Source organism: Conger conger, chromosome 13, assembly GCF_963514075.1.
Source record: "Conger conger chromosome 13, fConCon1.1, whole genome shotgun sequence".
NCBI lineage: Eukaryota > Metazoa > Chordata > Actinopteri > Anguilliformes > Congridae > Conger > Conger conger.
Window position 1 is genome coordinate 5,631,440 of NC_083772.1, and position 16,532 is coordinate 5,647,971.

At 42.7% G+C, this 16,532-nt stretch overlaps 1 protein-coding gene across 1 annotated transcript; it reads right to left on the bottom strand.

Annotated features, from left to right (window-relative positions):
• Positions 1 to 647: 647 nt before the first annotated feature.
• Positions 648 to 16,456, bottom strand: LOC133108235 (sodium- and chloride-dependent GABA transporter 2-like). Its single transcript, XM_061217706.1, has 14 exons — positions 16,306 to 16,456; positions 14,582 to 14,716; positions 12,203 to 12,343; positions 8,497 to 8,578; positions 8,015 to 8,147; positions 7,617 to 7,751; positions 7,371 to 7,474; positions 7,033 to 7,127; positions 6,188 to 6,300; positions 5,696 to 5,833; positions 5,283 to 5,385; positions 4,159 to 4,259; positions 3,459 to 3,629; positions 648 to 752 (listed from the first exon to the last, which is right to left on the bottom strand). Exons 1-14 carry the CDS (start codon positions 16,454 to 16,456, stop codon positions 648 to 650), a joined length of 1,707 nt encoding a protein of 568 aa, XP_061073690.1.
• Between the last annotated feature and the right edge of the window lie 76 nt (positions 16,457 to 16,532).

The following is a 16,532-nucleotide window of genomic DNA, read 5'->3' on the forward strand; positions in this document are numbered from 1 at the left end:
TAATCCGGAGCCGTCTGTATTACGAGTTTGTCTGTGTACCCAGTTCGCATTTTTGTTTCCCCCTTGTTATTGTATCATTACCCTATTATGTTCTATGACAACCCTTTGCCTGTTTTTTCGAGTTTGCCTAGCCCCTTTGATTTGTTTGCACGTTTCGGATTTGATTCTTCTACTTTCATCAACTTTGATTTGGCCTAGCCCTTCTGTACCTCTGCCTTCTGATTTTCTGGATTTTTGACCCCTGCTTTTTTTTTGACTTTTCTTTTGCATCTCGTTTTCGCATTGTTGTCTTGTGATCTTTTGCCTTTGGACTTGGACTGTAACAAATACAACGTTTTAGGAATGCGCTTGGATCTTCAGCACCGTACATAATAATTATACCATTCAGAATCACTAACTATGTACATAAACAAATCCTTACTCACGCTCCTTCAAATTCATTGACCCACTTTTATTCTATTCATTCATCTATTCTATTTTTATTCTATTATTTTATTCAAACGTATTCACTCTCCCGATCATTCACACTCCTACTCACTCATTTATATTCCCACTCACCGCCGCCGTTCTTGTAGCAGAGGTATGGGAACCTCCACACGTTTCCCAGCCCCACTATGTTGCCTGCCACTGCCAGGAGGAACTCCACCTTACTCCCTCACTGCCCCCTCTCCTCCAATGGCCTTTTTGCGGTCTCCCTGTCCTTCTTCATCCCTCCTGCTGTCCGTTCTATACTCTCTGACCTTATTCTCTGTCTAAACACAGCAATGTAGCAGGCTGATGTACCTGCAAACTGGGAGACACCTCCTTAAATGTGCAGAATTTGTTTCTGTGATACTGGGCCAATTCGTGAAAGTTACCACTTTCAACATTTTTTGTACTGTGTAATACTGAAATTTGCATGTTCTGCCATGCAAATTCCTTCATTTCTGTTTAAGTACTTGAATCTACAGTTGAGTGTGTTTTGCAGAAATGTCACGTACAGGCAATCTGAAACTGCTGACTCGCAAATGACAGAATAGGTCGTTTTGTTAGTCGTACGGTCCAAGGTCAACAACGCCCAGAAGCCACCACCACCTGCAGCCTGAGGTCCCCCTCTACAGTATCTACTGTATCGCCTCCTGAGTATGCTTCTAGAGTATACTTTTTAAAGAAGCTGTAAGTACGCAAAATTTCTGAAAATTGAGTGTTCGAAATACCTGGATGTAACTGGACACTTTGGTCCCTTAAATATGACATGCATCTTGACATCATATTCCGTATTCAAAACAACGTGGATGTAAGAAAAGTAAATACCAGTGTGATTAAATGTATATGTTTTGTTTACTTTTATGATACATTGTTTAAACTGACCTCAAACCCAAAATGAATTTCACTGTGAAATAACTATGCGATTGTTAAGTATTTTTTCTACTTGCTTGCATCAGTTGGGCAGGAAAAAGCAAAGATTGAATGCCACCAGGTGTGCAATGCAAAGTAACTTGTGTCAAACATATTTCCATGGCTATAAATATCTTTTAAATAGCTAAAACTATGGTTCTCTATTTAAAAGATGAAAGAAAGAGAGTTGGGAAGCAAAATCAGGTGTGCTACCAGGATGTAACCTGTTAAAAACACAAAGTTTTGTCTGCAAAGTATGAATTAGTTGGTCATTAACTCTTCCATCTCTGTGGCAGTAATTGCATGTTCTCGCTCAGCCATTTGCTTCCGGGTCAGGGGGAGGTCATCATCAGGGTGACACAGATCAGACCATCTCTGTCAGCAGAAAAATAATAATGATTGATAAGCAAGTGTTTTATTCAATATTAATATGAAATGTAATTAGTATGTACATAACAATACCAATGATCTACCGATCAAATTTTCAAAATATATATGAAAAAGGAGATACTCCAACTTCTACCTATTGTTTGAATCTGCTTCTAGGTCCATTCAGCACCAAACCAAAATAATGATGTAAGACGGAAATTATTAATATTTGGCATTATCACTCAGGGCTGGTCAGTTTGCTGGCTTCCTCTGGTATTGTGGCAAAATGTGGCTGTAAAGTAATTTAACCCAGGAGCATGCACCATTAACCCTCACTATCTCCCTCACTAGGCCCTGACCTTCTCCTGAACCCCCCTTTATTGCTCTCTCCCTCTTTACTCAGTCACTAAATGATGTGTACAGCATTGGACGTTTCATGACAAAGTCAGTTTAGATAATATTCATGTTTGGTATTATTCTGATTGTTTCAGTGCGACTGGTGCAATGGTTTTATTTCTGCAACAGCAAACCCTGGACATCATAACCAACCAGGGAGAAACTGTGTGGAGCTCTGCCCCAGTGAAAGCCATGTGCCTCAGCCCCCCTGCGTTTCCTGGGGAGGGGTGGCTCCAAATTACAGATGGGTGACCCATTTTTAGGGTTAACATCAAAGGCCAGATTTTGGATTTAAGGACAGTAAACTAAGCAATCTGGGAGAATGCAATCAGCCTCCCGTGCACACAGTGCACGTAATTTCTACGTACAGGGTGTCTGTAGCCAGACTCGGGTATGTAGCTTTTATTACCAGGTATGACTTTTAAGACTCCGTAATTTGGTTTCCGTTGTAATGATTTTTGATTTGGAACTAGTATGTAATTACGTGTATGTAACCTGCCTGGTAAAATAAATGGTTAAAACTTGATCTGTGTGGTTTCGCTTACTGACACTCAAAGTTATACAGGGAATGCTTGGTTTACCCCCTCAAACTGGTCTAGGGAGGATGAATATTTACGCTTAATGTATCACGGCGTATAGCACCCGTAGACCTATGATGGTAAATCCCTCGCATCCGCGTGGTAGTTCATTCATGTCGAGCAAAGCCGTAGCTAGGTTGGTCTGCTTGAGTCCCTAGGCTGTAAACAAATATACCCAAGAGTAGCTATTCCTGCGACCTCTGTGATGACTACAGATAGCTAGTCAGTTCGTGAGACGTGCACATAACGCGCGATGTGACATGCGGCGGTACCAGCAGAGGACTGTTCGGAGAGTAAATCTCAGTACAGGATTCCTATAGCGATCAAGTCAAAATTATAAATACGACATCCACTAAATGTGGACAACTGATCTAAATTATTATTCTAAAATGGAGTCAGATAAACGAAGGTGAATCTATTGGCCCTATTGTGGAGATTCTTGGTCAGCCCGGACCAGTAAAGAGCGGAAGGCAGAGTGGTACTACTGCCTTTGTATCGTGGTTTATTTATTGGCTGATCTAGACTCTCTGCTTAGGGGCCATTTTTAACCCTACTAGTATTCTTTCAGCAACACCAGAAGGACGAGCACGCTGATACCTTCAGCCCTCGCTAAATTCCGTAGTTGGGTTAGCATGGGGTTTTACAATGACATAGCATACTGATTATATATTTAATATAAAATATGAAAACAGAAAAAGCTTTCTGCACAGCTGTGGAGACACGGGATCCAGGCCTCACCTGTCTGAGAGTGCCAGTGCTGATGGAGAGCTTGACCAGACTCCACCCCGGCACCAGTACAACAGAGGAGAGGGCCAGCAGCCAGCCCAGCATGTACGCCCAGTCTGGATACACATACCAGCGGTTAAAGGTCAGGGGCTGGTACTTCACCAGAGAGAAGATGAAGGATCCCTACGGGAGAGGAGGAAGAGTGGAAGGTTTAATAAATGTTACACACACCATGCTGCCATTGTGTCATAGAAGTAGAAATAACATGAAATTGACTTCAGTTGTTGAAACTCGGTCACACAGTTATGTAGTCAAAAACACTGACCACTTTATTATTTCCTAGACCTTTAATTTTGATTCATTGATCTTCTGCTGTCGTATCCCATCCACTCCCAAAGTTTGACATGCTGTGCATTCAGACTCAGCATGGGGCCCCTTCAATTGTACAACTAGCCTCTCCAGAGTTCACAGGAATTCAAATTTCCGGTCTGCTTTTATTTCACATGTGAATATTTTAGCTATCCTATTCACAAAACATCTTGTTTGTGACTACAAGTGCTGCAATTCTCGTTCATTTGTATTCATTTTGCTGAAGTTTGCAGTTTTATTAAATCCGAAATGAGTTGTGCAATGATGAGGTTGTCATGATGATGATGAGTCAGGCAGATGCTCTGTCTCTGGACATCCCACAGTGGGGGTGAGTCAAACTCACCAGGGTCACCAGTGGGGTGAAGTAGAGCCAGCAGAGCTTAAAGAGGAGGCTGGGCCGTTCCCCGGTCATGTCCTCGATCACATCCATCATGTGCTCCGCCCCTGCTCCAGGACAAACAAGTGTAGTGTTGTGTATAAAGGGAAACTCAACTGAGGAACAAAATAAGATGAAATACCAGGGAATGGAAAATTGCATTTTCCTTTGTTATTCATATGGCTCTCTGGCTTAAAGTCTCTTTTTATGAATGGGTGTTGACTGCTTCAGGTATCCAAGAAGGGGTCTCTTACTGTCTTTACGTTGCTGAGATATTGACGTCCGAATGGCACAACGCTTGATTTTATGCTCAATATTATTATGAGAGTAAAACAAGATTCATGTTCCCGGGTTACTTTCCTAAATGTTTTTATTCATTTTCATACACCTACGATAATAAGTACTTTGCTAACTTGTAGGATTGCTATTTATTTATTTATTCATTTATTTATAACAAACAAAGTGATAATTAATTCTTCTGATAACATTTTAAAACGGTTTGCAACATAGTCTAACTGACCGTAACTTCTTTGCGGCACCCATAGGTCAAAATTGTCACCAAATGTAATGCCATCACGTAATTCTGCCTGCTGCATATAATATGAGCTCCATTGCTGAACATTTGTAGCGCTTTTTAAAGCTTTATTACAATATTCAACTGAGGGTGCAAAATATTAATCTATGGGTTTTTTGCACCCCCTGTAGAACTGGGCCTGCCATCTAAGTGTCAACACTTTTTTCTTATTGGCTATTGACAGGCCAAGGTAAAAAAAAATTTTAATCATGGTCTTAATTTTTTAAGTAGGCTATGCATTTCTCTGCCGTGATGTACATATTTAGAATTTCATAAATTTCATATATAAAAAAAAAAAGGAATTTTAGATATGCAACTATTTTCATTATCATCATCTGTACATTACGAGTACTCTGTATCGGTTCTTGTTCATAACCCATTCCCATTTGGTGCCATTATTTTCTTTTTTATTTCCATACAGTGTTGGATTGGAAAGGTACTGTTTGTTGTTTGCGCAGAAATGTGTTAATACAGCAAGCTATCTTCCTAAATCCATTGAGCAAAGTCCTGCACTCACCAAACAGCCAGCCCATGGGCAGAACTTCAAACACACACAGGAAGAACATACAGGCCCCATTAAAGGCATAGTAGTCGAAGAGCTGGAACACATACATCCCCCCCTGTTGGACAGAACGGGAAATGACAAGAGCAGATATAGGAAAATAAGGTCAGGAAGAGACTGAGATGTGTGCTTTGTGTGAGATCTGGAATTGTGGATATGATTAGTAGCATGCAATATTCTTTCATATGGCCTGTAGTCTTGAACAAGGAAATTAAACCGGACTACTTCTATCATCATGCATTATTAAAAATTGGTAGTAATTAAGATATTATCTTTGTAATCTGTACGCCAAAGGAGTCTGTAATGAGGGAAATTAATAGTAAAATAGTGTCTATTTGAATGTATTTCTATCCCAGCTGTCTTCTCACCTGTGTGACCATCACCAGCTGCAAGACGAAGCAGGTGAGGCAGAAGAGCAGGAGGAAGATCTCTCTGCGCCCAGCCCTCCGTAGTACTTTGGGAAACAGGTCTGTCACCGACGTCATCACCACCTCCATCATCACAAACTTAAAAACAGACAGACAGCCCAGGGTTCACCAGAGAGAGGCAGGGAGAGAAAAGGAGAGCGAGGGAAGAGAAGAAAATGAAAGGAAAGGAGAAAAAATCGCTCACGCAATTCTTCCTCTGAAAATTATGATTCATAATTAACTATGAACTGTGGCACCGTTAGCTTGGCAAGTGCTGGGCTCTCTTGTAACCCAGCATGATGCCTTGCTTGCTCAGCACAGCTTTCCTTCATGACGAGCAAGAACCAAACTGGAAGGATCTAGAAGTAAACATGGCCACAGACATTAGTAGTGGCAGCAGTATCACAGACTCAGCAGCCAGGAGAGGCGAGCCACAGCCAGGAAACTGATTACCTGAGTGTCCAGGCCCAACAGGATGATCATAATGAAGAAGCAGGCGGCCCACAGCTGAGATAGGGGCATCATTGCTACTGCTTGGGGGTACGCAATGAATGCCAGACCAGGTCCTGGGAGCAGGGAGCAGGGGAGAACATGGGAAAGAGAGACAGGAGGAGATTGAAGAACAAAGAACGATTTGGAGAAAAATAAATAATACAATGCTTACTCTTCTCCGGCTGTCTGTCCCAAATTTTCTGTTTCCCTGAAATGGGAGAATGTATACAAACGTGCTGAAATGTCTACATGGTGTATAGACTAAGTGTATAAATACTCTGAGAAAGTTGAGAATGTGCACTCTAACCACATGTGAATTGCTTGATTACAAAGGTGCAGAGTACAGAGTAATATGTCCTTGTCCCAGGTGTTATGGAGCACATCGTATATTTTGCCACCCAGCTTGGGGCTGTACCAAATGCTCACCCAAATCTGGAATACACAACTGTCAGCCGCATTGCGTGCAGAAGGCACCGTGCGGATTTGGGAGAGCTGGGACATCCATGACACCTGCAGTCATACAAGCGACCGGCGGGGCTTGGCCAAGAGTGATTAACTGTGGATCCCTCCCCGATGGACCCCGCTCATCCCCTGGGAAATGCGGGAGCCAACTGTGTGTCACCCTGTGCAACTACCGGGCACAGTCGACACGGGTCACGACCTGGATTCAATGCAAAGCCATGAGGCTCAGTCATGCACCCCAGTGTGGAACTTCACCCGAATCATCCAACCAGCAGCTCGTTTTGTTGTATTTTTATATATTTGTTACATCTTCATAATTTGTTTTGACATACTGCACAAAGTACCTGATTCTGCCACTTCTGCGATGGGGACACCCTGCTCATGTGCCATGAACCCCAGCACAGAAAAGACCACAAATCCTGCCACCAGGCTGGTCCCACTGTTCAGCAGACACAGCCATAAACTGTCCCTGTAGAAACACCATCAGGAGGCTAAACATTCTCTGACCAGCCCTCATTTTTGCATTTAGTTTCTTCCAAGGTGAAGGAAATTAAGTGTTCACTGCTAAGTGGCATGCAGGATGTGTGTTGGTATCTGAGTATTACACTGGACAGAGCTGCATATTTATGGTTAAGAACCTGACTGTTTTCCTCTGCGTTTCTGCCCAAAGCTTGGGCCTTACTTGTAGCAGTTGTTGTTATAGGTGTTGTAGCTACCCAGCACAGTCAGAGTACCCACTCCAACACTGTAGGAGAAGAAGATCTGAGATCCTGCCTCCATCCACACCTGCAGTGACATCACAAACGTTTAACATATTGGATGTTGCTTAACAAATTCATTTGTTCCCTGGCTGGGTGAAATTAGGAAAGAGACATTTTACTGTGACAAGGTGATGGAGGTGGTGCAGCTGGTGTTATGGAGTACTTACCTGTGGGTCTGCCAGGCGGGAGGGGTCAGGGTACAGGTAGAACTCCACCCCCTGCAGAGCTCCAGGTAGAGTTAGCCCTCGTATCAACAACACCAAAAGCATCAGGTATGGGAATGTAGCTGTGAAATAAACTGCCTGATGGAAGAGAGAGAGAAAGAGAGAGAGAAATAATGGTTCATTTCTATGGAGAAATATTATAAATAAATTCATAAAAAAAGGATGAAAAAATAAATACAAAATGTCAGTCTGGTTGATACTGTATGTCCCTGTTTGAGTCTGTTAAATTCCACACCTGTCACTACGTGTTAAGCCTTTTACTTAGTTGGTCTCAATCTTCTGAGAGGGACCTTGTTTAAGGAAATTCTTTACTTTTATCTGTCAGTAAATCCGGGACAGACCTTGCCTGTAGACTTCACCCCCTTCCAGATGCAGAAGTAGCAGATGACCCACATAGTGATGAGGCACAGGAGCAGCTCCCACCTCACGCTGCCCACCTCCTCAATGCCCCCCGAGATTAGCAGCACACGTCTCCTGGGAGGGGGGAAGAGAGGGAAAGAAAGAAGGAACAAGAAAATGAAGGACAGAAAGCAGTTATTATTGTGCAAGCATAAATGTGAAAAGGTGAAACTAGGCCAATGTGCTCCATCCGCACATATACTTGAAAACTATACCCTTACACATCACCTAATTTATTAATCTTAGCAGACAATATTATCCAGAACAATTAATACAATTTACAGACATTTACACAACTGGATATTTTCAGAAGCAATTCAGGCTAAGTACCTTTGATTTGAACCCACAATCTCTGGTTTCCCAGTTCTATAACCCCGAATGCTGTAGGAGGTGCAGCCCTACAGAAGTCAGTCTGCAGACTTACTCCCAAAACTCGATGGCTGCAGAAGATGAGTTGTTGGTCCAGTTTGCAGTGAGGTTTTGATTGGAGAAGTCCACACAGTGATCTGAAGCACAGAGAGTAACCTTTCCTAAATCATCAAAACAGACTCAATGCTCACCACTGCAGGCCATTTGAAGGTTCCATACCTAATCTCCCATACTGAAGAGTGGTTACAGTTAGCTATACTATGGGCTTTCTTTTAACTGGACATACCATTTAGTACCATGCTTTGACAGACCGTTTTTCATACTACAATGGCTCGAGCACAAGGTAATTTGTTTATTCCAAGTATAAAAGATAAGAGTTACGAGGATAGACTTAGGATGCTTAATCTCTTTAAGTTTAGTAAAAGGAGGTTTAAGGGGGATTTGATTGAGGCTTTTAAATTCATTAAAGGGATTAACAAAGTGAATTATAGGGGATTCTTCTGGTTGAGTTCGGTTAGCAGAACGAGAGGGCACAAATGGAAATTGGCCGAACGAAATTCACAGTAAATCCATCGGAAATGCATTTCCACAAATAATGTGGGATTTAGAGAAGAAAAAATGAAAGCGGAAATGAAAGCGCACGATTGTAAAGAGTGCTTTGTGCGTTTATTCATTCATTCATTTGTATTTTATTTTGATTTTGAGAGGCAAAATTATTTTAATAAGCCAACTGAATGTTGTAATTATTCATATCATATAAAAACGCAACAGAATTCAACATGAAAATGGGTGATGTTTCATTCCAGTAAACCTGATTAATTATTGGTTAAGTGGGGTATAATATAAATTCAATAAAACACGTAAAAAGTTTGCTATAAATAGGGCGTTGCCTGCTTAGGCCGTCTGGCCTCTCTATCCATTACTTTGGCCTATTAGAAGATTTGGGGCATGGTGTAGCCTACTTCGGAAAAAGCGCATATTCAAATACCAAGTCAATTGGTAAGGCTCGCAGAAGAAACAATGAACACTAAAGGCGAGTTCTCGTTCAAACATCATGGTATAGAAGTGGCATGGCATGTGGGCCATGCTTGCCTGAGTGACATCCAGAGCTGGATGGACAACCACTATATAAAGCTCAACCCAGGCAAGACTGAAATGATATTCATCCCTGCTAATACCTCTCCCCACCTGGATCTCTCCATTTCCCTTGGGGATACCACACTCACGCCATCACCCAGTGCAAGGAACCTTGGCGTGGTGATGGACAGCAGACTGTCACTTTCCGAGAACATTGCAGCGGTGACCCGGTCATGCAGGTTCTTCCTATACAACATACGGAGAATCCGCCCCTTTCTCACCCCCTACTCGACCCAGCTCCTGGTCCAAGCGATGGTTCTGTCCCGCCTGGACTACTGCAATTCCCTCTTGGCTGGACTCCCAGCGTCCACCATCAGACCCCTCCAACTTATCCAGAATGCAGCAGCTCGTCTGGTCTTCAACCTTCCCAAATACTCACACGTCACCCCCCTGGTTACTTCCCTCCACTGGCTGCCTGTCATGGCTCGCATCAAATTCAAAACATTGGTGCTAGCCTTCCAAGCAGCTAAGGGGTCTTCCTTGGCTTACCTACAAAAAATCATCAGACCCTAAACCCCTGCCAGACCTCTTCGTTCAGCCTCCACAGGCCGCTTGGAACCCCCTCTCTGAACCTCTACCTCACGCTCACGACTACTGTCTATTCGGTCAATCCGATATGACGTGAAGGCAGCATTAGACTCTGTTTACATTACGTTTAAATGTATTGCTTTAATAATTAAAGCATGGCTTACTTCCAGAAAATGGTCAGGTGCTTTCCGTCCTCAGCTTCTTGTGGACTGGCACAGAGTAGTGAAAATATATCGCTCCTTGATAATCCCAGACAGTAATGTCTCTCATTTAATTATATGCCTCCAGTTTTATGTCAAACCATTTTTGTTTTACCTGTTCCACATTTTGCACTGTTTTATTCCAGTCCTATGTGGCATATACGTAGTTTATGTAGCCTATATAAACAAATGTAGACCAATTACTAATATTTAGATGTTAGTTTGGATGAAAAGAAGGAAGCCTGCACACTGATATGTTCCTTACACACCTTTATTGTAGACAACATTTTGATCGGGGATCTTCGTCAGTTTTGGCATATCACTTTATGTGTCTCCACCAGGACAATCAGCTTTATTTCCTCATTCATCTTTGAACAGAATAAACTACGGACAATAACGTCGAGTTCAAGTTTAAGTTTATTATAAGAAAACATCATGGCATAGAAGATGTCAGGAGTTCCTGTTTCATGAATCCCGCGCAGATTTTTAGTTTGTTTCCGATCACACATACATTTGCACACAGATTTCCGAAAATATTGATAAATGAGGCCCAGCGAGTGGTCAATGTGCTATGATGTTCGATTCTATTCAGGCACACTCAGGGGTAGGAAAAGGCGATCAGGCTGAATGGCCTGTTCTTGCCATTATGTTATGTTATGTTATTCTACAGTTTGTCTGCACAACATCGGTTTACAGGGTCAAATGCAATAATTCATCAGTGATATTTATTTTAAACAATTGCAAAATGAGGAGACAATAACTTCCAGATCATTTCAGAGGTACATACTTCAGTTATAATGATGTAAATTAGCTCATTTGCATACTTGTGAACATTTTTGTAGCAGTCTATAATCTGAACCAAGTAAGATGTTGTTATCATTATTTCACATTCTAAATGAGAAATGAGAAAGGTTTGCAAAGTTCCATGATGATAGGACTACTATGCACTGAGAAAAATGGTTCTTGAGTCCTGTAATAGAGTCCAAAATCTGCTTTTGAAAAAATCGACTCAACGGTAGGAATGGTAAATAATTATACTCATTTCACCATACACATGGCGTAATCATTCAAAAGGTGGTATTATCCTGAAAGTTTAATATTTGAAGGATGATTTGCAGCAGTAAACAGAAAAGTTGGATTTGACTAAAAATGTTTTAGTTGAACAGAACCTTAAACAGTCATGAAAGTCATTATGACACGATTTAGTCTGGTTTGCTGATACATATGACATTACATTACATTATTGGCATTTGGCAGAGGCTCTTATCCAGAGCGACGTACAGTTGATTAGACTAAGCAGGAGACAGTCCTCCCCTGGAGTAATGCAGGATTAAGGGCCTTGCTCAAGGGCCCAACGGCTGTGCAGATCTTATTGTGTCTACACCGGGATTAGAACCACCGACCTTGCGTGTCCCTGTCATTTACCTTAACCACTACACTAAAGGCCGCCCTTAGTATTACAGGCTGTCAGCCTGGTGTATTACAGGCTGCCCACATAAATTTGTCTGTCAGTAAATTCAATAATTGTGATGTCTATTCCCAACTCTGTTGTTTCTTGATGCCTTTAATGGCAATTTTTTATGTTCGGCCTTTCCAACTCCCAGTAATTATAATGCGAGGGATTCTTGGGCCATAACAGGCATGCATTGTAATTACAGTAATATGTCTCTCATGTTTCATTGATCTGAATTTGCTGTACATTATTTTTTCCTGTCACTCTGAAGGACTGTGCGACTGTGGTACACAACTAAAATTGGGGTTATGAGTATTATAACCAGCTCAATGTAGCTTAGAGACAGACTTTGTACCATTATCTACCATGGATTTTAGCTAAAGAATATGTATTTCAGCTGTTATTATAGCCAGCCCAGTGTTACACAACATGTCATACTTTACCTGAGTTCCAGGTGTTGGAGCAGCTGGCCCAGGGCAGCTCAGAGCTGAAGGAGAAGTAGAGGTAGAAGAGGGCCCAGGCCAGGATGATGATGTAAGACATGCAGCTGTAAAGCTGGATCAGCTGACCTCCATAGCCAATCCCTGAAACACACATACATACACATACATTCACTTAGCAGCTGGCAATAGCAGTTGTTGGTTTGAAAGCTGCTTTGTGTAGTTTCTGGTTATGAATGCCGGCTGTGGTTTCTTCTCCAAAATTGCTCCCTATTTCCTATATACTCCCTGGTGTAAAATCTAGCTATGACCAGCTTGAAATGCCAGCCACCAGCTGTTTCAAAACCTAGCTTGAGCTGTTGTGTGTACTATTTTGGTCATCAGCCAACTTGGTCTAGTGTCCAAATTCTTAAATCAAAATTGGCATACATTTTAGGGCACTAAAAATGTCCCACAATGTCTAGCAAGCAACCATGGCTACTATCCATCCATCCATTATCTTAACCCGCTTATCCTGAATAGGGTCGCAGGGGGGCTGGAGCCTATCCCAGCATACATTGGGCGAAAAGCAGGAATACACCCTGGACAGGTCGCCAGTCCATCGCAGGGCACACACACCATTCACTCACACACTCATACACTCATACCTATGGGCAATTTAGACTCTCCAATCAGCCTAACGTGCATGTCCGTGGACTGTGGGAGGAAACCGGAGTACCCGGAGGAAACCCACTCAAACACGGGGAGAACATGCAAACTCCGCACAGAGAGGCCCCGGCCGACGGGGATTCGAGCCCAGGACCTCCTTGCTGTGAAGCGGCAGTGCTACCCACTGCACCATCCCTGCCGCCACCATGGCTACTAGAAAGGTGAAAGTTAACCATGATTAATGTTTACAAAGTTTTTTTTTAACTTTAATATACATTAAGCAGTTCCTCCACTACAGTAAGTGGCACAGTTTCCTAGCTAGCGTCTTCTTATAGTTGACATGACTTACAATTCGCCATCTACCATGTCTATTGGTCAAAAGTTCAAATAGTAATCTTCTAAGTGAACTGATGCTTGTTCTTGGGCATTAAGTGATATAATTTGATTTTATATCAAAAGCAGAACCTCTACAGAAGTCTTGATTTATGAACAAGCTAAATGGTCAGTGGTTTTCTAGCGACTGTGTATGAAAAAAAAAATTGCCATTGGCAAAGTTCTTCGTCTACAATATATGCCGTATCCGTCATCTCCTAACGGAGAAAGCCACCCAGCTCCTAGTCCAGGCGCTCGTCATTTCCCGCCTGGATTACTGCAACTCCTTCCTAACTGGTCTCCCAGCTTGTGCCATTAAGCCCCTCCAGCTGGTCCAGAATGCTGCAGCCCGCCTGATCACCAGTCAGCCCAGGTCGGCTCATGTTACCCCGCTCCTCATTGGCCTCCACTGGCTTCCTATTGCCGCACGCATCCGATTCAAGGCCCTAGTGTTGGCATTTCAGGCAGCTAAGGGGACTGCCCCACTTTACATACAATCCTTAACACTTAATAGGGATTAGGGGATAGGGATTAGTGAGCCATTTTAGTCAGTCATTTTTCATGACTATTTCTCTGTGTGATTATCCCACTTTCCCTAAGAGCGGTTAAACTCTTGGCTTCAGAGAGCTACATTCTGATGTAGAAGCAATATTGTAATGACAGTCATTATAAATGAATTGTCCCAGATGAACTTTGGTTTGGGTAATATACACTCACTGAGCACTTTATTTGGTAGACCTGGACACCAGCTTGTTAATGCAAATATTTAATCAGCCAATCATGTGGCAGCAACTAAATGCATAAAAGCATGCAGACGTGGTCAAGAGGTTCACCTGTTTTAAATTGCTCACTGAGTGTAGACATTACAGCAAATTATTAGCTGCCCTGCAAGGATGCTGGACACCCAGAAACAGAAATTGACCTGATCCACATTGGGCTATTCCACACACTTAAAATAGTGCCAGCCTGTAGCATAGTGGTTAAGGTACAGGTCTCCTGCTTAGTCTAATCAACCGTACGTCGCTCTGGATAAGAGCGTCTGCCAAATGCCAATAATGTAATGTAATGTAACACGATGAGCCCCTCCAGCAGCCTAGAGTCACAATTAATAACTACTCTGCATTCATTCAGAATTGTTTTTGGTATTTTATTTTATGCATATAATACCCAGTGAGGTTTGCATGTGAGAACCATTCAAATGAACCCCTAGCCACACTGGGAGATTTCAAATGAAAGGGCTGGTCATTTAATCACAGGCTTGTAGCTGGTGAACTTGCCTCTTCTCTCCATTGCTCCCTGTCGGTAAAGCCAAAGTGATCTCAATTGTTATTAATTTGCCCACAGAGATTTCTGGCCTCTCACCCTCAGCCAATGGGCACAGTTTCCTCCAGCAGGTGATGGCCCCCTCCTGGGTGTACTGCCCCATGGCAGTCTCCAGCAGGAACAGGGGTATCCCACAGGTCACCGCAAAAACCAGATATGGCACAAGGAACGCTCCTGCAGATACACCCACAATCAAAGGTAACATTTGAGATAAGATCTCACAACAGGTATTTGACCAAAACCAGAGATTGAGTGTGAGTGTCTGTTTCGCTCAGGTTGGGAGCTTTCCATAATGCACTCCAACCTGGTAAGCAACATGGACACAAACAGACAATATTGTAATGTTCCTGTACTTTGTCTGTTTGTTTATTGTTATTCTTGTTGTTTATGAATATTTCATATCTGGTTTATTGTGATACATTACAGCCCATTGCATTCGTCATCCCCTGTTATGTCTGTGTCTGTATGTTTTTGAGCCATAGTCACTCCCCTGTCTGCGTGCTGCACTATTCGGGTGGTTTCGGAGATTTCCGGGTTTCAACGATTCCTTCCCAGTCTTGCATTTTCTTACTTCCTGCTTTTTCACTCGTTCATGTTGTATAGCACTAATCGTATTAATAAGAACTAACATTGATATTGTACAGTACTAATTATATTATCAGACTAAATGTCGATGTGTGGCGGCACGGATGGTGCAGTGGGTAGCACTGCTGCCTCACAGCAAAGCGGCCCTGGGTTCGAATCCCCGTCGACCGGGGCCTCTCTGTGTGGAGTTTGCATGTTCTCCCTGTGTCTGCGTGGGTTTCCTCTGGGTACTCCGGTTTCCTCCCACAGTCCAAAGAAATGCAGGTTAGGTGGAGTCTAAATTGACCGTAGGTATGAGTGTGTGACTGAATGGTGTCTGTGCCCTGCTATGGACTGGCGACCTGTCCAGGGTGTATTCCTGCCTTTCGCCCAATGTATGCTGGGATAGGCTCCAGCCCCCTGTGACCCTGTTCAGGATAAGCGGGTTAGGATAATGAATGAATGAATGACTAACTGTCTGTCTAACTAATTAACTAACAGTCACTTTTTTGGGTCATTTAGATTTTAGCACGTAACTAACTTACTAACATTATCTCCTGTTTTAATAATGCTCTGTAACTCTGCCTCTCTATTTTATCCCTGATTAGTTGCTTAGTTTCAGCAAAGTGTTCGCACCAGCCTCTCACTATCACGTCTCCTAACTCTATGCAAATGTCCACTCCCTAATCCGGAGCCGTCTGTATTACGAGTTTCTGTGTACCCAGTTCGCATTTTTGTTTCCTCCTTGTTATTGTATCATTACCTTATTATGTTCTACGACAACCCTTTGCCTGTTTTTTTGAGTTTGCCTAGCCCCTTTGATTTGTTTGCAGGTTTCGGATTTGATTCTTCTGCTTTCATCAACTTTGAATTTGCCTGGCCCTTCTGTACCTCTGCCTTCTGATTTTCTGGATTTTTGACCCCTGCTTTTTTTTCGACTTTTCTTTTGCATCTCGTTTTGGCATTGTTGTCTTGTGATCTCTTGGCTTTGGACTTGGACTGTAACAAATACAACGTTTTAGGAATGCGCTTGGGTCTTCAGCACCGTACATAATAATTATACCATTCAGAATCACTAACTATGTACATAAACAAATCCTTAATCACGCTCCTTCAAATTCATTGACCCACTTTTATTCATACTTATTCACTCTCCCGATCATTCACACTCCTACTCACTCATTTATATTCCCACTCACCGCCGCCATTCTTGTAGCAGAGGTATGGGAACCTCCACACATTTCCCAGCCCCACAATGTTCCCTGCCACTGCCAGGAGGAACTCCACCTTACTCCCCCACTGCCCCCTCTCCTCCAATGGCCTTTTTGCGGTCTCCCTCTCCTTCTTCATCCCTTCTGCTGATCTACTCTCTGACCTTATTCTCTGTCTAGACACAGCAACGTAGCAGGCTGATGTACCTGCAAAC

Bases quoted from the DNA above. Each gene is read 5' to 3' on its own strand.
- LOC133108235 (XM_061217706.1), bottom strand. From the start codon at position 16,456: ATGAAGAAGGAGAGGGAGACCGCAAAAAGGCCATTGGAGGAGAGGGGG. The intron at 4,260-5,282 runs GTGAGTGCAGGA...GTCCTGGAGCAG, and splicing joins GCCCATGGGCTGGCTGTTTG to GGGCGGAGCACATGATGGAT. The intron at 753-3,458 runs GTGAGGCCTGGA...TGCTGTGTTTAG, and splicing joins GCACTGGCACTCTCAGACAG to ACAGAGAATAAGGTCAGAGA.